The 27,510-nt window shown below is 33.8% G+C and overlaps 1 protein-coding gene and 1 non-coding gene across 8 annotated transcripts in view; both read left to right on the top strand.

The window, feature by feature from the left end:
• MON2 (MON2 homolog, regulator of endosome-to-Golgi trafficking) overlaps window positions 1-26,672 on the top strand; it is a 119,410-nt gene extending 92,738 nt beyond the window's left edge. For 3 of the 7 annotated variants that reach the window (XM_019835165.3, XM_011284068.4, XM_023257184.2), the window contains 9 exons: window positions 959-1,102; window positions 1,700-1,717; window positions 2,001-2,129; window positions 6,176-6,366; window positions 12,569-12,629; window positions 13,716-13,839; window positions 16,126-16,333; window positions 19,001-19,083; window positions 25,312-26,672. In XM_019835165.3, coding sequence (XP_019690724.1) covers window positions 959-1,102; window positions 1,700-1,717; window positions 2,001-2,129; window positions 6,176-6,366; window positions 12,569-12,629; window positions 13,716-13,839; window positions 16,126-16,333; window positions 19,001-19,083; window positions 25,312-25,475 — 1,122 coding nt within the window. In that variant the 3' untranslated portion in view covers window positions 25,476-26,672. The remainder of the gene's footprint in view (window positions 1-958; window positions 1,103-1,699; window positions 1,718-2,000; window positions 2,130-6,175; window positions 6,367-12,568; window positions 12,630-13,715; window positions 13,840-16,125; window positions 16,334-19,000; window positions 19,084-25,311) is intronic. The other 4 variants (XM_019835166.3, XM_011284069.4, XM_019835167.3 and 1 more) reach the window with 3 other exon arrangements.
• On the top strand, window positions 21,411-21,541 carry LOC111561576. Its single transcript, XR_002744218.1, has one exon. It is a non-coding gene; the product is annotated as a small nucleolar RNA SNORA38 (small nucleolar RNA).
• Window positions 26,673-27,510: the final 838 nt, after the last annotated feature.

Below are 27,510 nucleotides of genomic sequence, written 5' to 3' on the forward strand. Positions count from 1 at the left end.
GGAATTCCCTAAAAATTTGAAATGCTTTGAATTTTGATGTAGTATTTTGAGAGTATTCAAGTGCAGAATGATTATGTTTTTTGTTTTGTAAATAAAGCGCAAGTATATTTTAGATACTACATAAATACTATCATTGAATATTTTTCACACAGAAAAGAAACATTAAAACAGGAATATGTGAAAGGATGGGAGGAGAAAACACATTTGTTGCTAGAAAAAATGAAAATATGACTCATTTTAAGTACTTTCAGGCTATCTGAAGTAATTAAAATCTGTAGTGTCAGGATATGTATTTTATTCTGTTTTATCAAATTATTTATAGCAGTAAGTTTAATTTCTATTAAAAATTTTAAATTCTTTTGTTTTAAATCAAGTCTGCATATTCAGATACATTAGACATTAAATATACACTGCCAGGTCAAAAAATTCACATATACATTTCTTTTAGAAACAAATTTTCACACATTTTCCCAATGATGGTATACATGATTATTTGTTAAAGTTAGGAGACTAAGCATAGTGCAGAAATCAGCTGTCATTTCAGTGAACTGATGCCATTACTTAAATAGAAGTCAGTATCAGTCAATATCCTCTTGGTCAATGAAGCATTCTTGATGACCTAATAGCTGTATTACTGAACAAATGATCGGATTGTGGAACCTCAGGACTGCCTGGGACTCCTCTTCAAGTGCTTGCTCTTTTTCTAGTCTGTTAAGTAATAAATCACACTTTTTATTAAAAGGCATTTTTTAGCTGATCAACACAGTTAGCTTACACTGTATTCAATAATAGCTTAAAATAGCTTGTAATAGCTGTGTCCTTCAGGGCTTATAAAAGATTGTATAATACTTATATAAAATAGGACAGTCTTTCAGATTCTTTGGTTAAGTGCATATACAGTGAAGAACTTATTGGAATTTAGATTATGCATTCTGTTGTTCATATTTTGCTTTTATAGGCCATCTGTGTAGGGCCAGAAAACATGCAGATAATGTATCCAGCTATATTTGACCAGTTACTGGCATTTGTGGAATTTTCCTGTAAACCTCCACAGTATGGACAGCTGGAAACAAAGCACATTGCAAATGCAAAATATAATCAGGTAATTTACTCTAAATTATATTTTCTCTGTAAGATTTCATGCCTTATTAACAGTTCCACTTAAGATGGATTTTGAGTATCTCAGAAATTTGTCATTTACAAATAAACTTTCATATGTCTGTTAACAGTTTAAACTGAAAAGAAACACTTTTTGGAAAACCTTTTCCGTGTTCCATTTTTTTCTTGTTGTTGACTTTCCTTTCCCAAGTAGTTCTCTAGAAAGTTTGTCCTTTCATGTTACATTTTTCTTCAGAGGTCCTTTCTTGGCTGCCCACCCCATTACAAAATGGCTTCTAAATCCCTAAGCCTAATCTTGTCTAAATATCTGTAATACAAAATGAAGAAATCTGTGTGTGCTAAATAAATTGTCTACTGCTGGTGTGAAATGTAGTTGGATTTTATGTCAAAGATTTTTATAGCCATAGTTGGCAAATTTTGGCTTTGTTTTGGCTTAGAGGAAAAGTAAGTTTCTGAATGCATGCACAGGCTGATTTTGTTCCCTCAACATAAAATAATTTTACATCATCCGAAAAGTAGTTTTAATGTGTATTAACTTTTCTCATTCTATTTGTCTTGCAACACAATGGAATCACAATAGATCCAACTATTTGCACCGGTGAGTTAAATTTCCTAAAATTGTCCTAACCTATTGGCAACAAGTAAAACACATCCTTCCCAGTACTTGATAGAATGCTCTCTGCTTTTTCTGATAGTTTTAATTTTTGCCTGGCTGAAAATTACTCTTTCATGAAGTACGTATCTCTTTGAAAACTTTGCATGTGATATAATCTTGACCTAAAACCAAGGACTGAACTTTAAGACAAAGAAGGTTTCTCTTTGAAAACAACATAATTTAATCTCATTTATTTTTAACTCCATGTGAAAATATTACTTTTTAGGCGGAATGGGTAGCCTTGAATTATGTACCGTTTGCTGAAAGGTCTTTAGAAGTAGTTGTGGATTTATACCAAAAAACAGCCTGTCACAAAGCAGTGGTGAATGAGAAAGTACTCCAGAATATTATTAAGGTATCTTTTTTTTAATTTCTATATTTTCACTTGATGATGATACTATTATTGAAATTACAGTAAATTATTGAAATTATAGGTAGTGATATATTATCATATATTGAGATAATGGAAAATATTTATATAATTATTTGTAGAGACTTTTCTCCAACATTCATGGATCATAGTTAGGAAGCCATTTTTCTACAGTATGAAAAATTCTTTTTTTTTTTTTTTTTAATTCACATCCAAGTTAGCTAGCCAAAGTATGGGAAGAAAAGTTCTTTTTTTAATGAAAAATATTTTAAAGTAAGTATGCATTGGATTTTTTTCACTTCTTAAATTTTGCCACAGGATAACAAAGTATCCTGTTTCTTATACTTCAAGGTTGATGAGTATTCAGGGAGAAGTTTGTAGCCCATTGACTTAACTGATCATGCATGCCTTTTTTGTTTTTAAAGCCAGTTCCCTAGTGTATGGACAACCATTTGCAAAAACTCATCTCTAGTGGATTATGTCTGATTCTTCCAAAGTCTGTTTCTTGTTTTTTTCCCCTGTGTTTTGAAGAACACACCTAAACCTTGCCTTCTATAGGCCAATATGAACTGTCTTCCCTCATGGAGAAGGCCTTTCTCTGTTTCAAAGCTCATCCTTCTCTCTGTGTCCCTCCTTTCCTCTTTCCCTCTTTTTTTGTTGGTGATGCTTTGTTTCATTTTCCTTTTAGTCTCATAAACTGTACCTTGGAAAGATGATTAAGCCCTTTATAGAAGAACTTTCTCTCACTTTACTTCCTACTCAAATGGCCCATCCCCTTTCAGCTTTTCTTTCCTTCCAAATTCCTTTAAACAGCTTGTGGCCTTCATCTAAGCTGCCACTCGCTCTCACCCCGCTGCATGCTGGCTTACTTTCATATGGTGCTCCAGAAATGACTTAAAAGTTTAGAAGATCAAATCTTCAAATCCTGTGTGCTTTTCTAATTATCCTCCTTGTCCTATGATACTGCCCTTAACCTTCTTTAAACTCCTTCCCGTGATTTTTGTCATACTCTTCCTTCCCCTCCCTACTCATCCCATCACAGCTGTTCTCTCCTCATTCATTGAGAATAGTTTGTAAGCACCTCTGTTGCCAGGTACTAACTAGTAGAAATTTAAAAATGAGCAAGATAATTCTTACATTTAATAATTCAGTGAAGGGAATATAGAAAAGGCAGACAAAGTATGTTAAGTCCTAAGTGAAGAGTACACAGTAGATTCAGATAGACCTGCCTGAGTGTATTGCTGTTTACTTGCTGCTGTATAATTTTGGGTAAATGGACCTGTCAGAGCATTTCTCATCTATAAAAGAAGGTTCATACCAATACCACTTATATGTCTTAACTATTGAGAGACTCATTCGAGATACAGCTTATAATGATACTTGCCAAGTAGTCAGTGCTGAGTAAAAAGTTAGGTTCCCACCTCCCATCCCCCATAGACAAGGAAATAACTGAACTGTCCAGAGGATTTTGGCAAGGATCAACAGAAGTGACACTTGAAGGAGTAATAGATTTGCTAGGGAGAAGGCGAGGGATTAAGCAATGTAAAAGATTGTGGTATTTTTTAAAGAAATTTTGAGAAATTCCATTTAGGGAGATGTCAGGACCTAGAATAAGTCTTAAAAAATAGCTATGGTTCTTATAAGCCATTGTAAGGAATCAGACTTTATTCTTTAGCCATTGAAGAGTGACATGAATCAGTTTGTGTGTTTAAAAGAATTAAATAATCTTTTTTCTGTACTCCTTCCCCCTACCCCTTTTAAAAAAATGTTTGTTTATTTTAAGAGAGAGCTTGTGTGAGCAGGCAGAGAGAGGGAGAGAGAAAATCCCAAACAGGCTATGCACTCACAGTGTGGTGCTTGAACTCAGAGAACTGTGACAGCATGACCTGAGCTGAAATCAAGAGTTGGATGCTTTGGAGCACCTGGGTGGCTCAGTCAGTTGAGTGCCCAACTTTGGCTTAGGTCACAGTCTCACAGGTCATGGGTTCGAGCCCCGCATCGGGCTCTGTGCTGATGGCTCAGAGCCTGGAGCCTGCTTCGGATTCTGTGTCTTCCTCTCTCTTTGCCCCTCTCCCACTCGCACTCTGCCTCTCTCTCTCTCAAAGATAATAAATAAACATTAAAAATAAATAGTAAATAAGTAAACATTAAAAAAAACAAGAGTTGGACACTTAGCTGACTGAGCCACGCATGCGCTCCTATGCTGCCCCTTTCTTGATGCCACTCACTACACTGTATTATGATTAATTGGACAAGACTCTTTCTTTCTCAAAAATTGTGAGCTTTGTGGCAGCAAGAGCAGATTTCTCAGTTCCACACAGATTTACTGAGTATATGCTTTAAACCAATCTCCATCTTAGTTGCTTACATGTTTTTAAACAAAAAATGTACAAATCACATAAATCTACTGTGTGTAACATTCCCTTAATTTCAGTAAAATATTAATTGTAGTAGTTAATTATATTTTTCTTTTATCTAACCTTGAGTTATAAAATGTTAACTTAGACTGGCCCTTGTATAATTTAGCACTGTTTTCTTTGCAAATGGCAAACACTCAGGCTCTGATTAGCCTTAACAATAAAAGGGATTTATTGCCCTGCTTAGTTGGAAAATTCAGAGATGGAGGGTTTTAGGTTTGGTTTATCCAGTGGTTCTGCAGTGTCAACAAAAATCAAGTTTTTTTTTCTCTCCATTCTGCTTTTCCAAAGATTGATTACACCCCATGTTTCTCCTCATAGTTACAGGCTAATAAGGGGTTTGATGTCCAGTAGGAGGTGTGTGTATATACGTGGTTCTTATATTATTCTTCTTAAGTTTCTAAAATTAACCTTAATTGGACCAGCTTTAGTCCTATGCCCAGTCTTGAACCAGTGATTATGGTCAGGGAAATGGAGTAGATTGATTGGCTTAATGAGCTAATCATCTCTTTACCCTAAATCCCAAATGGAATTGAAGTCAGGTTCCCCCAAAGCACCTGGGGAAAGGAAAGGAATAGATCTGGCTAGGCTAATTATCTCTTAGTGGAGGCCCATTTCATGCTAACATGTAATGGTTCATGAAGTGAGTGAGTAAGTAATAATTTGTATGGAGGAGGATGAAATTAAGTTTCATATACACTCCATAACCTTGAAATATGAAAATTTATCTCTGCTACTCTTTATCTTTCTGAGACTAGGATTTTTATATAAAAGTAGGATTTTTACTCTAATGTACATTATCTGCTGATATGCTGAAACCGGGAGTTTGATCAGTCTAGCCTTGTAGTTGCTGGATAGAACTATAGCCAGAGGACTTCATTCTGAACCACCAAATTAGTTCTTTAATGGTTTATAGCAACCTACCTCAAAAGTTGACCAGTTAAAAAGTAAATCTCAACATCACAGTCACATCACTATACGTAACTCAGATGCTTTACTCCTGTATCTGCAAGGGTTAAGGAATAAACAGTCTTTCTGAATTATTAAACTTACTGAAATAATTTAGAAAATGAAAAAGTACATTAAAATGTTAGAGTAGAACATAAAGTTCAAAGAATTTTAGAGATAAAACATAAGACTTCAAAGTATTGATGCTTTAGGTTATATTTACCTAACCAATAGTGAAAAAATACAAGGTGTTGATCTTTCTTAAATGGGAGAACCCCATCAGTCAAATTATTTTCTGCTAGGAAAAATATGGCAGAACGTTCTAATTCTGTAACAGTAAGTTGAGAGAAACTGCGAAATTTTAAGTTTACTATTCCTATCTTTTTGGATAACATCCCTATATTTTATGATGAGAAACTGAAGTTCAAAAGGTTATTCCTCATTCAAGGTCATTGTTTATAAAATGGAAACAGAATATCTTTTTAGGCAGTAGGATTTGAGGACCATGTCTGAAATACTGACTTTTCTAGAAAATAATATCCTTTTTTTAAGTGAAAATACCTGTGCTCTTATTTTTTTCTCTTTGCTATAGTTTTTTTTAAGTAATTAAAGTTGTATTTATATATTTTAATTAATACATATCTTAAATTGTCTTTATTTTCACAGACCCTTAGGGTTCCTCTCAGTTTGAAATATTCCTGCCCTTCTGAAAGCACATGGAAACTAGCAGTATCTTCTCTCCTCAAAGTCCTTTCTATTGGGCTACCTGTTGCCCGGCAGCATGCTTCTTCTGGAAAATTTGACAGTATGTGGCCAGAACTAGCCAATACTTTTGAAGACTTTCTCTTTACTAAAAGGTCAGCTCATTCAATTTTACAATTAAGACAATCTCTGAAAAAGTACCTGTGATTGATCTAAAAACAATCTTTCTCATTACTCATTAACAAAGTAATTATTAAGATTGCCATGTTGTATACGAAGCAAGACTGAGTAGACCTTTATCCACTTGGTACATTATCATGAGCAATGGAGATTTTTGCTTTTTACACTGTTTTTGTTTTTTTAAGCTTATTTATTTATTTTGAGAGAGAAAGAGGGAGAGAGAGAGAGCCCATGTGCAGGAGAGGGGCAGAAAGAGAGGGAGAATCCCAAGCAGGCTCTGCATTGTCAGTGCAGAGCTTGTTGCAGAACTCAATCCCACGAACGGTGAGATTATGACCTCACCTGAAATGAAGAGTCGGAAGCTTACCCCACTGAGCCACCCAGGTGCCCCTACGGTGGTTATTTGTTTTTTTTAAATGTTTATTCTTGAGAGAGAGAGACAGAGACAGAGCAAGAGCTGGGGAGGGGCAGAGCGGGGAGGGACACAGAATCCGAAGCAGGCTCCAGGCTCTGAGCTGTCAGCACAGTGCCTCACTCGTGGTTCAAACTCAGAAACCGTGAAATCATGAATGGAGCCGAAGTCAGACACTTAACCAACTGAGCCACCCAGGTGCCCTGTGTTTTTGATTTTAAGACAGAAGTCTGTAAGACAATATGGATGCATCGTAATTAAGGTTTTAACTTGAGGAAGCTAAGAACATCTGTTTTTTAAATCTGCTGCCCATTTGACATCGCAAGAGGAAAACAATTGCAATAAATTAGTGTTAGACCAGAATAAATACGATTAGTGATGATGATTAGCTCTTTAAGATGTTAGTTTTGGTGGGGGCACCTGGGTGGCTCAGTCGGTTAAGCGTCCACCTTCGGCTCAGGTCATGATCTCACGGTTGGTGGATTCGAGCCCCTCATCAGGCTCTGTGCTGACAGCTCAGAGCCTGGAGCCTGCTTCAGTTTCTGTGTCTCCCTGTCTCTCTGCTCCTCCCCCACTCATGCTCTGTCTGTCTCTCAAAAATAAATAAATATTTAAAAAAAATTTTTTTAAATAAAAAAATATGTTAGTTTTGGTGAAGAAGAGTGGAATTTTCATTGTGTGACATCCATCTGAAGGCTTATGTTTATGGGTCATCTTTTGACCCCTCACTGAGTGAGAGTAGGATAATTAGAAGACATACTAAATTTTATGAATGAGGAATCTGTGGGCTAACTTAAATTTTGTATAAAAGCTTATCTGGTATTTCAAAATTGAAAGTAGTAACATCCTAATTTGTTTCCACAAATGGTCAGATTTTGTTTTACTTTCTTTTCTTTTTTTTTTTTTTTTAAGTTTATTTATTTGAGAGAGAGAGAGAGAGAGAGAGAGAGAAAGAACACAAGCAGAGGAGGGGCAGAGAGAGAGGGAGAGAGAGAATCCTCAGCATGCTCCACACTCAGCGTGGAGCCAAGGTAGGGCTCAATTATAGGACCATGAGATCACGACCTGAGCCCATATCAAGAGTCAGACGCCTAACTGACTGAGCCACCCAAGTACCCCTTGTTTACTTTCTTATGTATCTCATCTCTAGAAATCTTGTAAATACCAATGCAAGCATACTCTGTATTTGCAGGAAAATTATAAGGACTCAAAGCACATTGAAACAAATTATCTTTTTATCTGTAACTCTGAAGATTTGAATTTCTTTGTGGATTCCATTGCCCAAAATCACTATATTAATTTGTATGAATCAAATAGGTTTAGAGATTTAAACTTTTCTTTTTCCTTGTCAGTTGTCTGTATATTCATGTTGCTTTATTATTTTATTTTTATTTATTTTTATTTATTTTTTATTTTTATTTATTTTTAATTTTTATTTATTTTTCTTTTTATTTATTTTTTAAAGATTTTACTTTTACATAATCTCTACACCTAGCATGGGGCTTGAACCCACAACCCCAAGACCAAGAGGTGCACACTACACCAACTGAGCCAGCCAGGTGTCCCATAATAATATAACCTTTTAGAGCAGGTTTTTTGGCAATGAGTAAAACTTCTTTGTTTTCTTTTGGCTGGGTCTTTCTACCATCTTACTTAATTCTCAGGTTTCTTATTGAACATTTTTCATTTTCCAAACTTTGTTCTTATTTTATTAAGTTCAGTTTTCTGAAATTAATTTTATGTGTTTGTGTACAATAAAGTAGGCAATGAAACAAAAGGCCTAATAATAGAAACTGCACATCTTATGTCATTTTGTATTAATGCAGTCGTACTATAATTCATTATAGTTTTTAGCCCAACGGCAGCCCTGCTTACATTAAAGTTTTGGGTGTATTGAGTATGTTGAAAATCATATTACTTAAGAAAGCAGACAGCATAGTGGGTAAGAGCACTGACTTAGGAGTGGGGCCATCTGGATTCAAATCTCGACTGTATTACTTTATAACTGAGATGTTTTGGACAAGTTACTTAACCTCTCAGGAACTCATTTCCTTATCTGTTAATGGGAATTATACTTAACTCATAGGGTCATTATGAGGGTTAAGTCACTTAAAATAAATGACTCCTTAGAGTAGTACCTGGCATGTAAGTGCTTTTAAAATGCTTGCTACCACTGTTATTATCCTCATTATTTCCTTTCCTTAAGAGAAAGTGATGCTATCCGTATCCTTTCCCATCAAAAAGCCGTATTTTAAACTAGAATTTTAAAGACCAAAACTGTAAATAACTAGGAGTAGGAAATTTACTTCTAAATTTGAAATTGTGTATAATGGCTAGAAAATAATAAAGATACTGACTTCAGCTGTCAGTAACACAGAATCAGTGTTCTCAGTTGTAGTTATTCTACTTATAGATTTAAGCCTTCTACTACATGGAGTAGTAGAGACATACCCTACATTGAAAGTCATGACCTACTTTGGACTCTATCACCTACTTCCTGTTGACCTTGGACTGGTCATTTTTATTTCATAGTCCAAAAAATATTTTAAAGCTCAAATTGAAAACTTGCATTAGTTAGCTGAAGCTAAAAATGGCAGTGCTCACTAGAACTTAAAACAATGCATATTTTCAGTTTCATGAGGTTTTGTTTTTTGTTTTTCAAATAATTGATTACTTTGGAAATCACAAAATATTATTTTATGTCATATATGTACTTGTTCTATAACTGAAGTTCATCAGTAATATTGAACAGTAGGGTGTTTCAGAATGTTGCTTGGAATAATAAGGCCATAGTTTTTATATAATACTAATATTTGAGCATATTTCATCTTGGAACATTTATAAGCCCTTTAACTTAATATACACTCTAAGACTTTGAATAACCATGCCTTTATAATGCTTAGCTTTCTTTTGTTCTTTAAGCTGTTTTGGCAAGGCAGTATAATAACAAAGAAATACAAATAAAATCAAAATTAGCTAGAAGAAAACGAAGGCTTTGGACATCATTGAAGACTATCATAAATAGATAGTTGAAAGGAGAAAAAGAAAAAACATGATTAAAGATGAAAAACATAAAGACTGTAATCTGGTAGACACTTGAAGTTTATTAGGAGTTCATTCAATCATCCTTGGAGTACTGAAACATGGTGCTTGTCCTCTAGAATACACTTGGGCTGGGGGGGAATTCATACAAATGGTCTGTGGACCTTAAGTTAAAAATCACTAAGTACTACCCAAAAGAATTCAGATGAAACATGTTCACACAAAAACTTGTTCACTAATATTCATAGTGGTATTTGTCATAATAGCCCCCAAATGAAGACAATCCAAATGTTTATCACCTGATGAGTGGATAAAGTAAATGTGGTATGTCCACAGATTGGAATATTCAGCCATAAGAAAGGATAAAATACTGATGTATGCATGCTACAGTATAGATGAATCTTGAAGATGTTATGCTATGTGAAAGAAACCAGACACAAAAGTCCATATATTGTATGATGTCACTTATGGGGTATATCCAGAATAGGCAAATGTGTAAAGACAGAAAGTAGATTAATGGTTGCTACAGGTGGGAGAGGAGAGGATGAGGAGGGAGAGGAGAGGAGAGGAGAGGATGAGGTAGAATGTGTTTCAGGAGTGATGAAAATATCCTAGAATTATAAGTGGCACAACTTTGTGCAGATGCTAAAAAGCACTGAATTATATAATTTAAAAGTTGAATTTTATAGTATATGAAATTGTATCTCATTACACTTTTTGAATGTACCATGCAGAGAGAACTGACAAAAAATACAAATCATACTTTATCAGTTATTTTATTTCAACTAAATATTTGTGAAGATAGTTTTTAAAATTACCTCCATCTTAGAGAATTAAGGATCTTATATGGTCCGTTTCTACCTGCAATATTCACCATCTCTACTTATAATTTATAGGTAAACTGTGTTAATCATCAGTTTTTTAGAAGCTCAACCAATTTTTTTGATATGCTCAAAGTGTTTAGTAAGGATACTAACTATAAGTTAAAAAAAATAACCATTACTTTGAGTTTTGAGACCAGAATACCTAACCTATGCATCATCAAATAATTTCCTGATTTTTTTGATCTCTGGAATTAGGAGTGAACTTTTGAGTTTCTCACTTTGTATGCTTTCTTTCCTCATAAAATATTTTAAGATCCACTTCAGTGTTTGATACATGATCCCTGTCACATTTATATTATTACTGTCTGTTCCTAATAAGCTTTTTTTTTAAATTCATAGTCAGCCCATCCTCAGTTACCTCCACCATTATCACCATTTTTTTTGTATCACTGAACACTTATATTACTTGATTATAAATTAGAATTAAACACAGCTTTTATCTCCAGAGATACAGATAGGATCTGTGAAGCTACATTAGTTGTAGCAGTTATGAAATTCCTAGCATTGGTTCCAGTTTGGGTACATGTCATTAAAATTTTTCCTGTAGTTTCCTACTAGCAGATTATAGAATTAGTCTAGGACTTGCACACCAGAATGCAAGTTTCATGCAACAGAGACTAAGTGCATCTTGTTCACAGCAGGATCTTGAACACCATCTTGCTCAAACTCAATGCTGTATATATGCTGTATATGGTACAAAGCATCTGATACTCAATAAATATTTGTTGAATGAAAAACATCTAAATCAAGTAAAGATCTGGTACCCATAACAGAGTACATGTGCGCGAGTGCTTGTGTGTATTCTAATACTTATAAATAGAAAAACCAAATAATGCTAGAGCAAAAATAGCCCTAGGTACAAAACTGTATATTATAACTCTAAATCTAAGATAACACTGCTTTTACATTTACAACATGAAAGAGAAGAATTTAGGCTCAAATTCCAGAGAAGTTTAGGGTCAAATTGCGGCCTTGTCATTTGCTTACAGTACATTCTTGGTCATTTTACCAGCATTCAAAGCCTCAGTTTCCTCTTCTGTCAATTACATGAGGATAATACTTGCTACATGTGGTTACTCTGGGAACTTATGAAATAATACAAATTAAAGCTCTTAGTACAGTGGCTGGCTCTGTAATTTTTCGCTGTCATTACTGTAACAATCATTAACATCTTATTCTCAGCTGTTTTTAAGTAAATATTTCACTGCTTTGTAAGTTTAATACCATTTTACCGCTCATTCTAATTAGGAGCCACATGGTTTAGAATTCACCTTGGTTCTCTCAGAATAACTGATTTCCATTGATCTTGCTGGAATAATTTTCTGCTTTAGAAAGTCTGAATCAGCCCTGTTTTGTTTTAGATGTTCTCTATCTTTAATGTAAAGATCTTTAATACATTATGTTTATTACAAATTAGTGATTAATGGCCAGTCTCTGAGTGAATGGGTTCAGCAGATAACCAAGACTCTTTTAAGTCACTGGCAGTGTAAGTGAATTCAGGTGTCCTCACAGTAGTAATTTTTGTTGTAGCTGCAGATGATAATAATACCCTCACTTTTTATTGTTTTTTTCATTCATAATACTGAAAGGAGTTTAATTTTACAGATTTTATTTAATTCAGGATTGGACCAAGCATTTTTTGTAGTTAAGAAATTCATGTTTGTAATTGGTATGGTCCTTATTATACTAATAACTTTAATTAAAAATACTGTTCTTTTAAATAAATGGAAATGTCTAACCTGGGTGAGAAAATAAATCCTTTTTGTCATTTGAATACTGCTTATTTCCAGGGAACATGTTACTTTTAAAAATCAAGTGTTTTATTTGTTTATTTTTTAGCATACCTCCAGATAATCTCTCTATTCAAGAATTTCAGAGAAATGAAAGTATTGACGTTGAGGTGAGGAAGCTGTTTAAAACATTTTCCTGTAACCATTTGTGCAAACCAAATAGTAGAAATGTTGAAATTATGAAATTGCTAAAAGAACAAGTAGGGTTAGTAAGTTAAGATTGAACCTAAAAGCTTTAAAACTCTCACAGAGATTAAAGGTTGGTTCTTAAAGCACTGACATGATTTCCTTTTATTTGTTAGCTTTGTGCTGTGTGTATGTTGTCTAGATCCATAGTTGTGTCCATTTAATAATTTTAAAAAGTAGTTGATTCAGTAAAATCTCAGTCATTGAGCACGCGTTTGAGAGTTTGTGCTACAGTTTGGCAAACCAGTTGTTTGTCGTTCAAACTAATCAATAAGTTGTTTAGATTTTTGTTTTTAACCAGCTGTAGATAGAGCCTCTCAAACTCTTGAAGCACATAATGAGAGCTTGTTAAAAAATATATTTTGTTGATTATAAATTGACTTTAAAGAAGTAGTTTTTTTGGTTATAGATTTTTTTGTTGGGGGTGGTGGTTTGATGATTTTCCTTTAAGCAGGATAAAAGAACTTTTAAGTAAATGAAGTAAATTACTTTAAAGTATATCAAAAAAGTATACGTATAAAATATTGCTTTTTGTCCATTTCTGTATTAAAACTCTTGTAAACTTTTCTTCTTTTTCATCAAAGGGCAAAATAACACATTATATATTAGAAATGAGCTATTTAACAAAAATGAATGTAATTTTCCTTTCTCTTTTGTCTCATTTATGGTTATAAAAAGTGATTTCAATCTTATTCTTAATTCTGTTTTGGATAGTTTATTCTAGCATGGATACATTTCATATAACATCAACATTTACTAAAATGGTTGCATAGTAAACAGTCTATAGTATTGACTATTTTGTAATAAATTTATTATTATTACTAAGACAAATGAGGGAAATGGACTACTCATCCTGTATGTTAACATTAAAATGTTTGTGTACTTCAAGGAAGATTCTTTAGCTGATTTTCTTTTAAAATAAAATTTAGGTTTTACTCTAGATACTGTCATTTGAGTTGGTCTCTTTCAAGAAAAACAAAATGCATTTGAGTTTGCCTCTTTTGTTCTAGGTAGTTCAGCTTATCAGCACTGAGATACTACCTTATGCCAATTTTATTCCTAAGGAATTTGTTGGTCAGATAATGACTATGCTTAATAAGGGCTCAATACATTCTCAGTCATCTTCATTTACAGGTATGTTATTTTAATGATTTATTAAAAATGTTAGTATTGAAGTACTTTGGAAGAAGCTGACTATATAAATGTTTACTCCTGTGATTATGGTAAAATGTAAACTGGAGAATGGTTAAGGTAATTTCTAAGAACATGATAGAACATTAAGCTTTCTGAGGGGAAAATGTGAATATTCTGTTAAACTGTGCTAAGGACTTTGAAGAACATTTAAATGTGTGTAGTCTGGCCACTAGATGTCTCTCATACTGCTTACTTCACAAACTACAGCACTTCTTTTTCCCAGCCCAAACAAGTTTTAAAAGTGATGTGGTTAAGTGCAGATTTAACAAAAATAATAGTCTCAGAAAAAATAATTAAATACTACTTATATTAATACATTCAACTTTTTATTATTAAAGAGTATATAAAAATTTCTAGATACATTTTTATAAAATGTGTGTTACAAACAATATAATCAGATGTAAATACTTTAAGCTTAATAAGGATTACTGAGTTGCCATGTATACTTTTTCTAGCAGTTTCTGATGATACCTCTTGCCATTTATAGTATTAAATATACCAAGGTAAGGAAGGTATTTGGACATTTCTTCCAATGACTTTGCCATTGGACACAAACTTCTCAACTTTAACTTGGAGGGTTTTTTTTTTAAACATATACATAGAAACATATACATAGAAACAGGACCAGGCTTCTATAAAGACCTAGGTTTCAGGGATCAGTTTTGGTCCCCACCATTCTTAAGTATGACCTGATAGCCAAAGCTTTCAGAGAAAATCTTTCAACATGAAAGAGAAAAAACAAATAAAGAGGGAGTAAAAGAAACTGAGAGGAAACATAAAATTCAGAGCCATAAAAACATTACTCCAAAAAAGCACAATTATAATTAGGATGTTCAAAGAGATAAAAGATTTATATTCATGAAAAAAAATACTGTTAACAAGGAGGAATCAGAATAAGAGGAGCTCATAGAAACTAAAAATGTGACAGCTGAAATAACAAGTCCAGTGAAGGGTTACAAGAAAATATAAGGAGGTAAACCAGGAAGTAGAGAAAGACAAAAAGTAGACAACATAAGAAGAAAGAAATAAAATGAATCCAAGGGGTCTAACATCTGACAATAGGTCTTCCAGAAAGAGAAAATAGAGCAAAGCTAACAGAGGAAATTGTTAAATACATAAACTGAAGAAATCAGTCTCCAAATTAAAAATGGCCACTCAGTGACCAGAACAGTGAAAGAAAAAAGATCCACAAGAAGGCATGTTGTTAGGAAATTTCAAAATACCTGGGATAAAGAGAAGATTCTACAGGATTTCAGAAAGAAAAGAAAAAAGTCCAACACAGAAGAATTGTATCAAGAGGACATTGGACTTTTCAGTAGCAGCACCGTATGCTAAAAGACGTTGATGAAGTAGTTTGAGAGTTAGAAATGGAAAGGATTTTTAAGAAGGAGTTTTAAATGTGGGCCCATTGTTGGCAGAGTATAAGTGTAGAATGGTAATTTTCAAATGTCAGCATGTATTATAATCAGCTGCAAGGGCAAGTTATTGCTGGGCTGTACTCTCAGAGCTTCTGATTCAGTACGTATGGGGTGGGATATGAGAATTTGCATTTCTAACGAGTTTTCTGGTGATGTTGATGCTGCTAAGGAACAACTCTTTGAGTACCACAGTAAAGTAATGATATTTTCAGAAATGCAAGTTCTCAAAAATGTTACTTCCTATTCAGAATAGTCTTTCTGAGACATTCTAGAATGTGCTCCATGAAAACAAAGGAGTATGCCAAGGAAATGGAAGGCATGGATCTAGGAAGTGGGGTATACAATAAGAGAATAAAAACAATTCCCAGGCTATGACAAAGACTAGTTCTAGGAGATAGCGGGACAGCAGGTCTAGAGAGCGGCTAGTCCAGAATAGAGTTCAGGTCTGGCTCTAGAAAGATGTCGCTAAGAGGAAAGTAGGAAGGGAGGGAGGAAGAAGAAAGAAAGAAAAATCACAAGCTTGACCTTGTGGCAAACCATTGAAAAGTATTTTATAGTGCTGTCAAAGAGTATGAAAAAAAACAAGACAAGAAAAATACTAAGTAGAAATGATGAGAGTTGACAGTCTTGCCTTGTTTTTGATCTTGAAAGGGGGAAAATTGTTATATACATGCTGTTAGCTGGAAGGTTTTCATAGATGCTCTTCATCAGTTGAAGAATTTCCTTCTGTTCCTAGTTTGCTAAATTGTTATCATTAAGGTTATTAATTTAACTTCCTATTAACCATCAAAAGTTGTTAATTTTACAGAAGCAGAGATTGATATTCGTTTGAGAGAGGAATTTTCGAAAATGTGTTTTGAAACATTGCTCCAGTTTTCCTTCAGTAACAAAGTCACAACACCTCAAGAAGGCTATATCTCACGAATGGCACTCTCAGTACTTTTAAAGAGGTCTCAAGATGTACTTCATCGCTATATAGAGGATGAAAGATTAAGTGGTAAATGCCCTCTTCCAAGGTATAGATTTTATTTTATAGATGAAGGGAATATGCTGTCATAGTTATTAATTTAAAAAAAAAAAAAACTTTGAGCACCAAGTTGTTTTTATAAGTGATGTGAATGTAACCTGAAGCTGTTTATAATTTTATTTATTTTATATGGTGTAAATATTTATAAGTTTTGCTGCAGATATATTAATGCATTTTATTTTGGGATGCTTTTTCAGACTCGTCATGAAGGTTAAGTAATATATGATATGTGTACCAAGTTTCCTTTTTGGATTTAAAAGAAAATTTTGAATTCTAAAATATGTTTTCTCAAGGATTTCTGGATAAGGACTTGTGGATCTGTATGAGCACATAGGTGTGGATCTCTCTAGAGAGGAAATAATTGATAAATCATACTCTGGGAACTTCCTAGTTAGTTTTACAATTTTTTTTAGATTTCTCTACAAGTCAGCTAGCATTTTGTATCTTCTTTTTATCTAGTTTGCTTAATTTAGCCCTTGTTCCTAAACTAATTTGCTTTCCACTTAGCCAAGCTGTGTCAGTGGAAGGGGCTCTAGGTCTTCCTGCTAAGCCAAAGCTAATCAAAGTTGGGATAGAAATCAGAATTCATCAAAAAATGTAATCATAAATTTGAGTTATGTCACCAATCTATTTTTTTTATGTGGGAATTAGAGTTTAAAGCAAAACAAATGAAACAAAATAATATTGGAAGATAGAGTTATCAAAGTCAGGATAGAGTTTCAAAAATCATTATGGGTCCATCTCTTGAGGTACTATTGGAGAGGTAAATCATCAGCCCCAAATCTTTGTGCACATTCTTATTTACTTATAATAAATTTTTGGAGTTAGAATTACTTGTCAAAAGATAAAAACATTTTTGGGGCGCCTGTGTGGCTCAGTCGGTTGAGCGGCCGACTTCGGCTCAGGTCATGATCTCGTGGCCCGTGAGTTCTAGCCCTGCGTCAGGCTCTGTGCTGACAGCTCAGAGCCTGGAGCCTGTTTCAGATTCTGTGTCTCCCTCTCTCTGACCCTCCGCCGTTCATGCTCTGTCTCTCTCTGCCTCAAAAATAAATAAACGTTAAAAAAAATTAAAAAAAAAAGATAAAAACATTTTTAAAATTTCTTTTAATGTTTATTTATTTTTGAGAGACAAACTGTGAGCAGGGGGAGGGGCAGAGAGAGAGGGAGACACAGAATCTGAAGCAGGCTGCAGACTCTGAGCTGACTGCACAGAGCCAGATGCAGGACTTGAACTCGTAAACCGTGAGATCATGACCTGAGCTGAAGTCAGAGGCTTAACTGACTGAGCACTCAGGTGCCCTAAGATAAAAACATTTTTAAAGCTTTTGATATGTATTCCAAATTGCCTACCAGAAATTTCTACCAATTTACATTCTCCCAGAAGTATATAAATGTCCTTTTCTCAGTTTTTAGCATTTTAAAATTATTTGCCATTTTATGATTTATTTTATCTTTTTTAAATTTGATGAATGAAAAATAGTTACATGGTGGTTTGTTTTTTTTTTTAAATTACCAATGCTTAATAGTCATTTGTATTTCTATTTTTAAGATCCACTATATTTTGAATTTCTAAAATATAAATTATACCTCTTCGTATTCAGATTTATATATAAAAACATTCCAAAGACAGGTGTTAGTAATTTGGTTATGGGCATGATTGAAAATTGATTTATCATAATCTCTGAAGTATACTTGGAAAAGCAGTAATAAAGTTGCTTTGCTTGGAATATTTTTATTTACTAGATTATAACATATTATTTGACTTCAGAAAGCAGCTTTTCCTTCATTTTTCATGTTTTTAGTGTTTATTGCTTTTAAATTGAGTCTTACTTATAGTTGTCCTATAAAGTATTGTATTGTATCATCCTGTGTTTGAGGCAGCATCATTACATTATTTTCTAAACTACAATTGCAACACAGTAACTTCTTCTATGCTTACAAAGGGAGGCTTGAAATAGTACTCTGTCATAGTATTAGAAAAAATTTTTCTGCAGAATGAAAACACAGATTGGTGTCAGCAATGAGGGGAAAGGGAGGAAACTATGTAGGGATAAAGAAGGGAATGAAGCTACTCTTGTTCATCCTTTACTCCCAAGTTCATTCTTCATTACTGATGTCTCCAAATAGGAGACACCTTAGGATTAGTTTTGAGCATGTTTCTTTTTGTTGTATTAGAAAATCAAACAAGTACTATTATAATTTTAAATGTTCTTTTAACAGCATGATAAAATATGTGCCAGGAGGTAATAGTGGTTTTTATTTCCATTTAAGCTTTGGCAAATCCCTTTTGGTGCTAAGTAGTTAAAAAGAAAAAAAAACATTTTTGTAGAGAAGCCTTAAAAGCATATATTATAAAATGTCTTAATGTTAAATAATTATATGAAATATTTTACAATTATCTTACAAATTTAGATTTGCCTGAATAGTTTGCCTCCCCCTCCCTTTGAAATTGATAACTTATGGTAAAAATAACTATAAATCTTATTTGCACGCTGAAGTATATGTTAATAAAATATTTTAATAAGAATTTAAAACTAAAATTAACTTTGTATTGTGTTCAGTATTTTTCCAAAATATATCTATTTGTATAAACCTAGTAAACACACATGGCCTATCTTAAAATCATGATGGAAATAATTTCCCATCTGTTTTTTAGGCAACAAGTAACAGAAATTATATTTGTTTTAAAAGCAGTCAGTACTCTCATTGATTCACTTAAGAAAACTCAGCCTGAGAATGGTAAGTGCTTAGAAACTCAGTTATTCTAAACTCACAACATTTATGTTCTATTTCTGATGTACTTTTCTGTTATTAAGTTAACTGAATTTTAGGAACATAACAACTATTAGACTTCCTTTTCCCAGTCCTTATGACAGCAAAGCATCAAGTCCATTAGGATGTCAATTAAGTAAATGTTTTAGCTTCTTAATATTAAACAACAGTTTGACTTTTTTATTTATTTATTTTTTTTATTTAACTAAGTTGGTCTGAAGTTAGGGTGTTGCATGGATAATTAGTATTTCGTATAAGTTTAATGTGGAGCATCACTGAGTTTTGGGTGAGAGTAGCCTTCATCCTGCATGTGTACTGAATTATGGTATAAGTATAAACTGTTCAACTTTGAATCATTTTATAGCCTTATCTCATTTGTTTCCCCTTTCTGTTACTCATCTCTCTTCTCTCTGTTCTTTACATTGTTGCTAGAAATGATTTTTCCAAAAGTGCAGCTTTGATCATTCATTTTCCCATCCTTGTAAAACAAAACAAAGAATTTTCATGTACCATTACCTACCAAATGCAGAGAGTACTATTGTCAGCCTCTATTAGGTTTATGCTTTATTTCCACTAGATTTCACGTATCCTGTTTCCCACCAAACTAAAATTTTCAGTCTACCCAAGTTTTTCTAACCTTTTGCTTATTTCATTCTCCTACCTATGTCTACCTAGTTCAAATACCACTCTACTTTTTAACCTTGTTTTTAATCTTTAGTGGTGAATGATTTCTCTTTTCATTGAACTCGTAGCTAGTTTATGTGTACCTTTGTCCAAAGGTACTCTATATGTATTACTGTTACACATATAGATGAATCAGTCACTTCCCTTAACTTGTAAACTTCTTGAGAGGCTTTTTGGGCCATATTTTGTTCTATTTGAATCCTCTACAGCATTGCTACTCAAAGTGGTTTGAGGATAGGATAAAGAGCTGGCATATTTGTGTCACTAAACACAGTGGTTTAGTTGACATTTTTTATACAACAAGAGTTTGTTAAAGAAGGAAGTGTGTTGATTTACATTCTGGCCCAAGCACATTAGCAGACTGGCACTTTACACAGCATTACTTTTAATACCCAAGAAGAAGGTTCCTAATAAATGCCTAATAAATGAATCATAGGATATTTGTTCCTGGCAATTATTATGTAATAAAAGTAAAGACATATTTTTTCATTTTCAAAATTTACCCACTAGTACTTTGGCCTAGAAAGAGTGAGTATTTTACTAAACCTTAAGGAGTAATAGATTTGTACTTATTCAATACAAAGTGAGGGGGGTGGAATTTGGTGGGTTTTTTTTTTTTTTTTTAAATCTTTCTTTATTTTTGAGAGAAAGACAGAGTGTGAGCAGGGGAGGGGCAGAGAGAGAGATGGAGACACAGAATCTGAAGCAGGCTCCAAGCCCTGAGCTGTCAGCACAGAGCCCAATGCGGGGCTCAAACTCACAAACTGAGATCATGACCTGAGCCGAAGTTGGCCGATCAACCGACAGAGCCGCCCAGGCGCCCCGGGAAGGGTGGAATTTGTAAGAAAATTTTTGGAGCAATATCTTGACTTCATCCCATCAAATTCAAATTTGAGTTCTCATCAAAAATGTTCTGGTTGATATTTTAGAGAGAGAAGTCATGCATTAACTTCCTAGTGACCAGTAAAATCTTTATTAGATCATAGGATAGAATTGGATTCTTAATTCAAGTCTAAAATATATTTAAGACTTAAACAGGAAATTCTCCAATTCCCATGTTATTGCTATAGTATATTAAATATAACCAGTATATTTCAGTGCATAGTGCTTGCATTATTTTGTAGAATTTTTAGACAGCTGTCAAGAATTTAACCAAAATTTGTATAAAGGAAGAAAAGGGAAGAAAAACTCAGTAACTTTTTTTTTTTTTCATAGCTAGTGGGCCAAGAATAGGGCAGTGTAGTAATGGTAAATGATTTAACTTACTGTTAAAAATTGTCTAAGAGAGTTTGAATTGTGGCTCTGGATATATGAAGTGAAATTGTAAATTAAATGTAACCATAAATGAAGATGATATTGTAACATATTAGAAAGCTATGATAAGCTTCATTAAGAAACAGGAAAAAAGAAGATAACTAAGAAAAAGCCAAGCCTTTCCAGTGGAAATATGTTGGATTGCTCGTTGCCAGTCCAAAATTGTTTAAAACATTAGTCATTTGTGTTAGGGTTTTCTAGTGAGAGAGGAGGCATTTTTTGGACTTATTTTTAATTTGGGGGAATTTTGTTTTTATCATTTTACTTGATCTTTACTTTAAAATTTGTATAGGTGACCCTCCTACAAAGGCATGTCTGTAGTTCCCTGTCTTTGGACACGTAAGAATTGGAGGAAAAGAAATGTAGACTTGGAGAAGTCTGGGGCCAGCTTGCTCCATGCAGGCTCAAGATCAACCATCCAACAGAGAGAGAGAGAGAGAGAGAGAGGGAGGGAGAAAACAGAATTTGAATAGCTAGTAACCACATACACATGTTTCAAAAATTCAGAAATATACAGGGAAAAGTTTTGAGATAGCTTTATCCTATTTTATATCTGCCTAGTTCTTACCTCATCATAGGTAACCATTTAACCATTTTTATTAGTTTGTGGATCTTTCCATGAGTTTATTACATAAATACAATATATATATACACTCCAGTATTCGCCCAGTTTTAAACATAAATGAATATGCATAGTAGCCCCATATTATACCTACTGTCCTGAATACTCTTTATTTTTCTCTGCTTCATAAAATTTGGAGATACTTCCATATCAATACATACAGCTTTTTCATTCCTTTTGATAGGTAAGCCCAAGATCTGTAGTGGGATTTTTTTTTTTAAGTTCATTTCTTTACTTTGGGAGAAAACACAGGTGGGGGAGGGGCAGAGAGAGCAAAAGAGAGAGAGACAGAGAATCCTATGCCAGCACAGAGCCCGATGCATAGCTCCAACCCACGAACCGTGAGATCATGACCTGAGCTGAAGTTGGATGCTCAACTGACTGAGCCACCCAGGCACCCCATATGTATGGTAGGTTTTAAAAACTATATTTTAAGAAATTTGAAGAGCCTTCCCTGAGTTTAGAATGTGATCTTAAACAGTGTATTTTTAAATTTTTTTTTTTTTTTTTTACATTGATTTATTTTTGAGACAGAATGTGAGCAGGGGAGGGGCAGAGAGAGAGAGGGAGAGGGAGACACAGAATCCGAAACAGGCTTCAGGCTCCGAGCTGTCAGCACAGAGCCTGATGTAGGGCTTGAACTCACAAACCATGAGATCATGACCGGAGCCGAAGTCGGATGCCCAGTCGGCTGAGCCACCCAGGGGCCCCCTTAAACAGCATATTTTTTTATTTTCCAGAAGTAAACCAAGAATTAATTTTGTCAGTTGACTCTCCACCTGGGGCAATCTAAATAGGTTTCAATCTGTGCAACCTTTTTTTTCCCCCAGTTTTTCTGTTGTTGCAAAATACACATAAAATATTTATCTTCAGCCATTTTTAAGTGTATAGTTCAGTGGTATTAATTAATTTCATAATAGTGTGCAACCATCACCATGATCTATCTCCATAACTCTTTTTATCTTGTAACTGAAACTCGACACTCATTAAACAATAACTCCTTATTCCCCGCTCCTCCTAGCTTCTGACACCACCATTCTATTTTCTATTACTATGACTTTGCTCTCGGTATCTCATATAAGTTGAGTTATAAAATACTTGTCTTTTTGTGACTGGCTTTATTGCTTAGTATAATGTCATTGAGTTTCATTCATATTGTAGCATATTGGAGAATTTCCTTTTTAAGGCTGAATAATATTCCATTGTGGTGTGTGTGTGTGTGTGTGTGTGTGTGTGTGTGTGTGTGTCTCATATTTTCCTTATCCATTCATCCATTGGTAGACACTTGGGTTAATTCCACATTTTAGCTATTGCGAATAATGCTGCTATGAATGTGTGTACAAGAATCTCTTCAAGACCCTGCTTTGTTCTTTTGAGTATATACCCAGAAGTAGAATTGCTGGATCATATGGTAGTTCTATTTTTTGTTTTTTGAGGAACCACTGTATTATTTTCCACAGTGGCTATACCATTTTACATTACAGCCATCAGTGAACAAAGGTTCTAATTTCTCCACATCTGCACAAATACTTGTGTTTTTTTAATTTTTTGTTTTGATAGTAGCCATTTTAATCAGTATGAGTTGGTATCTCATTGTAGTTTTGATTTGCATTTCCCTTATGTTGGCGATGTTGAGCATCTTTTCGTGTACATTATTGGCCATTTGTATACATTACTGGCCATTTGTATATCTCCTTTGGAGAAATGTCTATTCAAGTCCTTTGCCATTTTTTGAATTGAGTTGTTTTTTGTTGTTGTTGAAGTCCCTTTGTTTACACCTCTATGATCAGAAGCAGCGATCAGAGCACAGATACCCAATATTTGGAGGATATGGTCTTTTTGCCCACTGTGGCCTGCTGCAGGCAAGCTGCTCCAGGAACACGTGCGCAGCTGCCTACCACATGGCTAGGGGTGAGGGATGGGTAGCTGCTACTGTGCTAAGAGCTGAAATTGACCAAAATTAACCACAATATACTATCCAAGTCTACCTCTGGAAGTTGCAAGCCTTCAGTAGACTCCAGAGTTCCAAAATAGTTGTATCAAGCCGATTCTGCCAATACAATTGTTGTCTAGGTGGGTAGACAGATTCCAGGTACTTCCTCTCTGCCATTCTTCCAGAATCCTCTCTGTGCAATCTTTTGTTAAATGATTAGTGGAAAGTTTCATAGAAGACAGCTGGAGCAGACTGTTTAAAACTTCTCTTTAAACTGTTTGTTTTCTGTTAAGCAAGGAAAATTCTTCTTACAAATGAGATCTCTTATGGATTCCCAAGATATAAAACAGATAAAAACAGCACTGGCCTGAGTCCCTCCTTCACCATTACCCATCCACTCCTCTCCCTTTTTCTTTTTCCTATTTCCAGTCTGAGGAAGCCTCTGTTTGGGTGAAGAAGGGATTGCATGAACAGTTCAGCATTTCCCAAGATTTGTACTCAGGAATGAATATTAATGATGATGAGTGATGTCAGTAGATATTGAATGTAAAAAAATCCCATAATCAAATTAATTTTGGAAATCCTGGATTAAAGTTAAGCCTCTTTTTTATTGCAAGTTTTTAATAAATTCGTGTGAATTATGACTCCCCCAAAAGGAAGATAATATATACAACATGTGCCAAACTTCCCTGGTCATTGTTTTTATAAGAAGTATTTTGAAGAATACTAGTGTAAGAAATGCATTCTTTTATTCTCCAACAGAAGCTGAGATAAAGAGAATTGGAGTGAAAAATAGAATCAAAGTTCCTTGTGTATAATATAGTATCTTTCTTTTATGCTAGACTGCCTCCCAGATTTGAGACTTGTTTCATAGTGTCGTATACATATACTGTGTAACAAAATCTGTCAGTTGGTTTTGTTGTGTATTGCACGCTCAGCAATATGCACAGCATTTACAGAAAAATAGACATGTAATATGTGATCTCAGAGTATAAGGGAATTATAAACTAAATGGGATGTAACACTTTTTCCCATTCACCAAATAGTGTTCAACTGTACTACTTGGTAATAGTGGAGAGGAACACGGACGTGTCTCTTCACACTGAAGTTTAAATCTAGTGATATCTGTTAAAGATTAGGAAGCAGTACAAGAGAAGAGTGGATCTTTGGTCACTTGAAACTAAAATCAGTATCAAGGACATTACTGGGGAAACCATTTAAATATTTATATTTTTAGCATACAACTGCATAAGAAATTGAGTTGTTTTCTAATTCTAATTCTTCTTGAAATATGCACTACATTGTCTGGCACTTACACTGAAAATGACAGAAGTTTGAATTCCAAGTTACTTTGTTAGCTTCCAAGGCCTTCACAAATTGAAGTATCATTTAAAATGGACTTTAGCACATTCCTTGGTATGGATGACTCTGTACTCTGACCATATGTTTCCCCCTCATATCTTATTCGATCTATCGGGAAGTCTTCCAAAGATTAAAAAAGAAAAGGGTATAAGCTTGTGGAATCTCCATATTGGGGGATTTTTTTCTTTGCCTTGTATTTAAAGGATTGTGTTATGTTAATTGGATAATCTCTGCTATTTAAATACACATGTTTTTGAGATTTTATACTTTTTAATTGCAGTTGATGGAAATACCTGGGCACAAGTGATTGCTTTATACCCAACTCTAGTCGAATGCATCACCTGCTCGTCTGCAGAAGTCTGCTCTGCACTTAAAGAGGCACTGGTTCCTTTTAAAGATTTCATGCAGCCACCAGCATCCAAAGTTCAAAATGGAGAATCTTGACCAGCTATAATAATTTTAAAGAAGAAAGATTATCTAAAGACTGTTTGATCCTCAGTGAGTCTTCTATGAGAAGGACATTTCTTACTACCAATAATTCTTGGCAGCTGTTGTTCGCCTCCTTTAAATTGTACTTACCTGAGTTCAGTAATTCATATTACAAGCTTACATGTCAACAAAGGCTCCTGAGTGAGCAGCGGTGGAAGCCTTTAGTAGGTTAAACTGATGGAGAGTTAGTTAATACTGCAACATACCTGCTACTGTATCTTCAGTTGGTGATTTAAAAGTGAGCTTATGTACAGTTTGTGGTGTATGTGTTAATGATGTACTTTTTAAAAAGAAAGAAAAGATATTTCATTCAGTCAGATTTATTAGGCTGGTGTTTTTGCACCCTTTTTCAAGTACAAATTGTACTAAAATTTTATGCAAGATGGTACTGTAACATTCCATATTATCTATAACCAGCCTTTGTAAACAAAGGGAACTGATAAACTTGTGTGTATAATAAATGGTACAGTTCTGTATAAAATAGTTGCATTTATTATTTAAATTTTTAAAATATTGATAATGTTAAATGCTTGAAGCTGTATTTATTATTAATACAAAATTGTTTGCTTTCATTTTTACTTATAATTTGCCTTCTTAAGCAGCAGGTATGCTTACCATATGATCATGCAGTTATCTTTAGTGCTTATTTTAAATGTATTTACTAGTGACTATTAAACATCTGACCAGAAAGGTCATGTGAACACAGCAGCAAATAGTTTATGATTTGCTGATTTTGCAACTTTGAAGTATAGTTATTAGCTTAATACGTTGGGATATATTGTAGCATTCTGACTCCGTCATACCTCATTTCTTTAAATATCTTTCCCAGCTTTCACGTAAGTCTGTTTTTATATTTGGTGTTTGGATTTTAAAGACTTTTCATATTATATTTCTACTGATTTTCTTTTTCTCACTGACTAAGCATTTATCACTGTCTTTGAATTATGATCCAGGCAAGATGATTCCAGATTTCCTAAATTTTGCCTGTGAAGTTTTGTTCATTTCAGTGCTTCATTTTGTAATGTCTTCTCAAGAAAAAAAATAACTATGCCAACCCATAAATATAAAATGTGTGTGTGTTCTAAAACAATGAGAAGTGTATTTTTGGAGACAGTGAAGCATTTAGAAGTACAGTAAACTTTCTGTCATGGAGTGAATTGCTAATTTTGTTTTACTTTTCTATCTTAGTGAAGAAAAATGCTCTTGAGTACATTACTTGTTTCTTAAAAAACTAACCTAGCTTACTGTATTTTTTATTTAATGGATTGTGGTATTATCATATTAGTTACATTTGCATAAACATTTATGTGAAGACACAAAGATGTTTAAAACAATGATTAAGAAATCATAATGGTTTCAGTATTATGTTAGTGTGCTGGAAGTCCTTTGATTTTAATAGAATTTATATATTGCAGCCTCTCCAGAATAATTATAAAACTAGTAGAAGATATTAGAATTGAGTAATGAATGAGGTACAATTTTGAGGCTGTTGTAATTGTGAAATTATTTAATTTGCACTATTATCTGTAAACATGGTAAGCTTTTATCGAGGAGATATTATTTTTATTTACATGAATTAATGAATTTCTATTTTATAATTTCACCTAAAATTAGGGCAAATTAATATGGCATTTCATAGATTCTGTCTTCAGCATTTTCCTTAAAGTTGTAAAAAAGAAAATACCAAGCTGTGTATTCAGTTTATTTCCTATATTTGGATATGTTACATTGGGAGTTAGAAAGATCTGCATATCATTGATAAAGTACTGAAATAGACTAACAAGGGTAGTGTGCCAGTTAAGTAACATGTTAAAAATATTGCCATGAATTTACATGAAGTGAAAATGTTTATTCCTGAGAAATAATCGATTGATTGCAATCATAAAAGTTATTCTCCAGTGAAAGTTAAATACAAATCAAAGGTATACAGCATACATTTATATAAGTTGAGTAGTTTTAGCTAATATCGTATTAGCCTTCAATACCAGGA

Source organism: Felis catus, chromosome B4 (genome assembly GCF_018350175.1).
Source record: "Felis catus isolate Fca126 chromosome B4, F.catus_Fca126_mat1.0, whole genome shotgun sequence".
In the NCBI taxonomy this organism is placed as follows: domain Eukaryota; kingdom Metazoa; phylum Chordata; class Mammalia; order Carnivora; family Felidae; genus Felis; species Felis catus.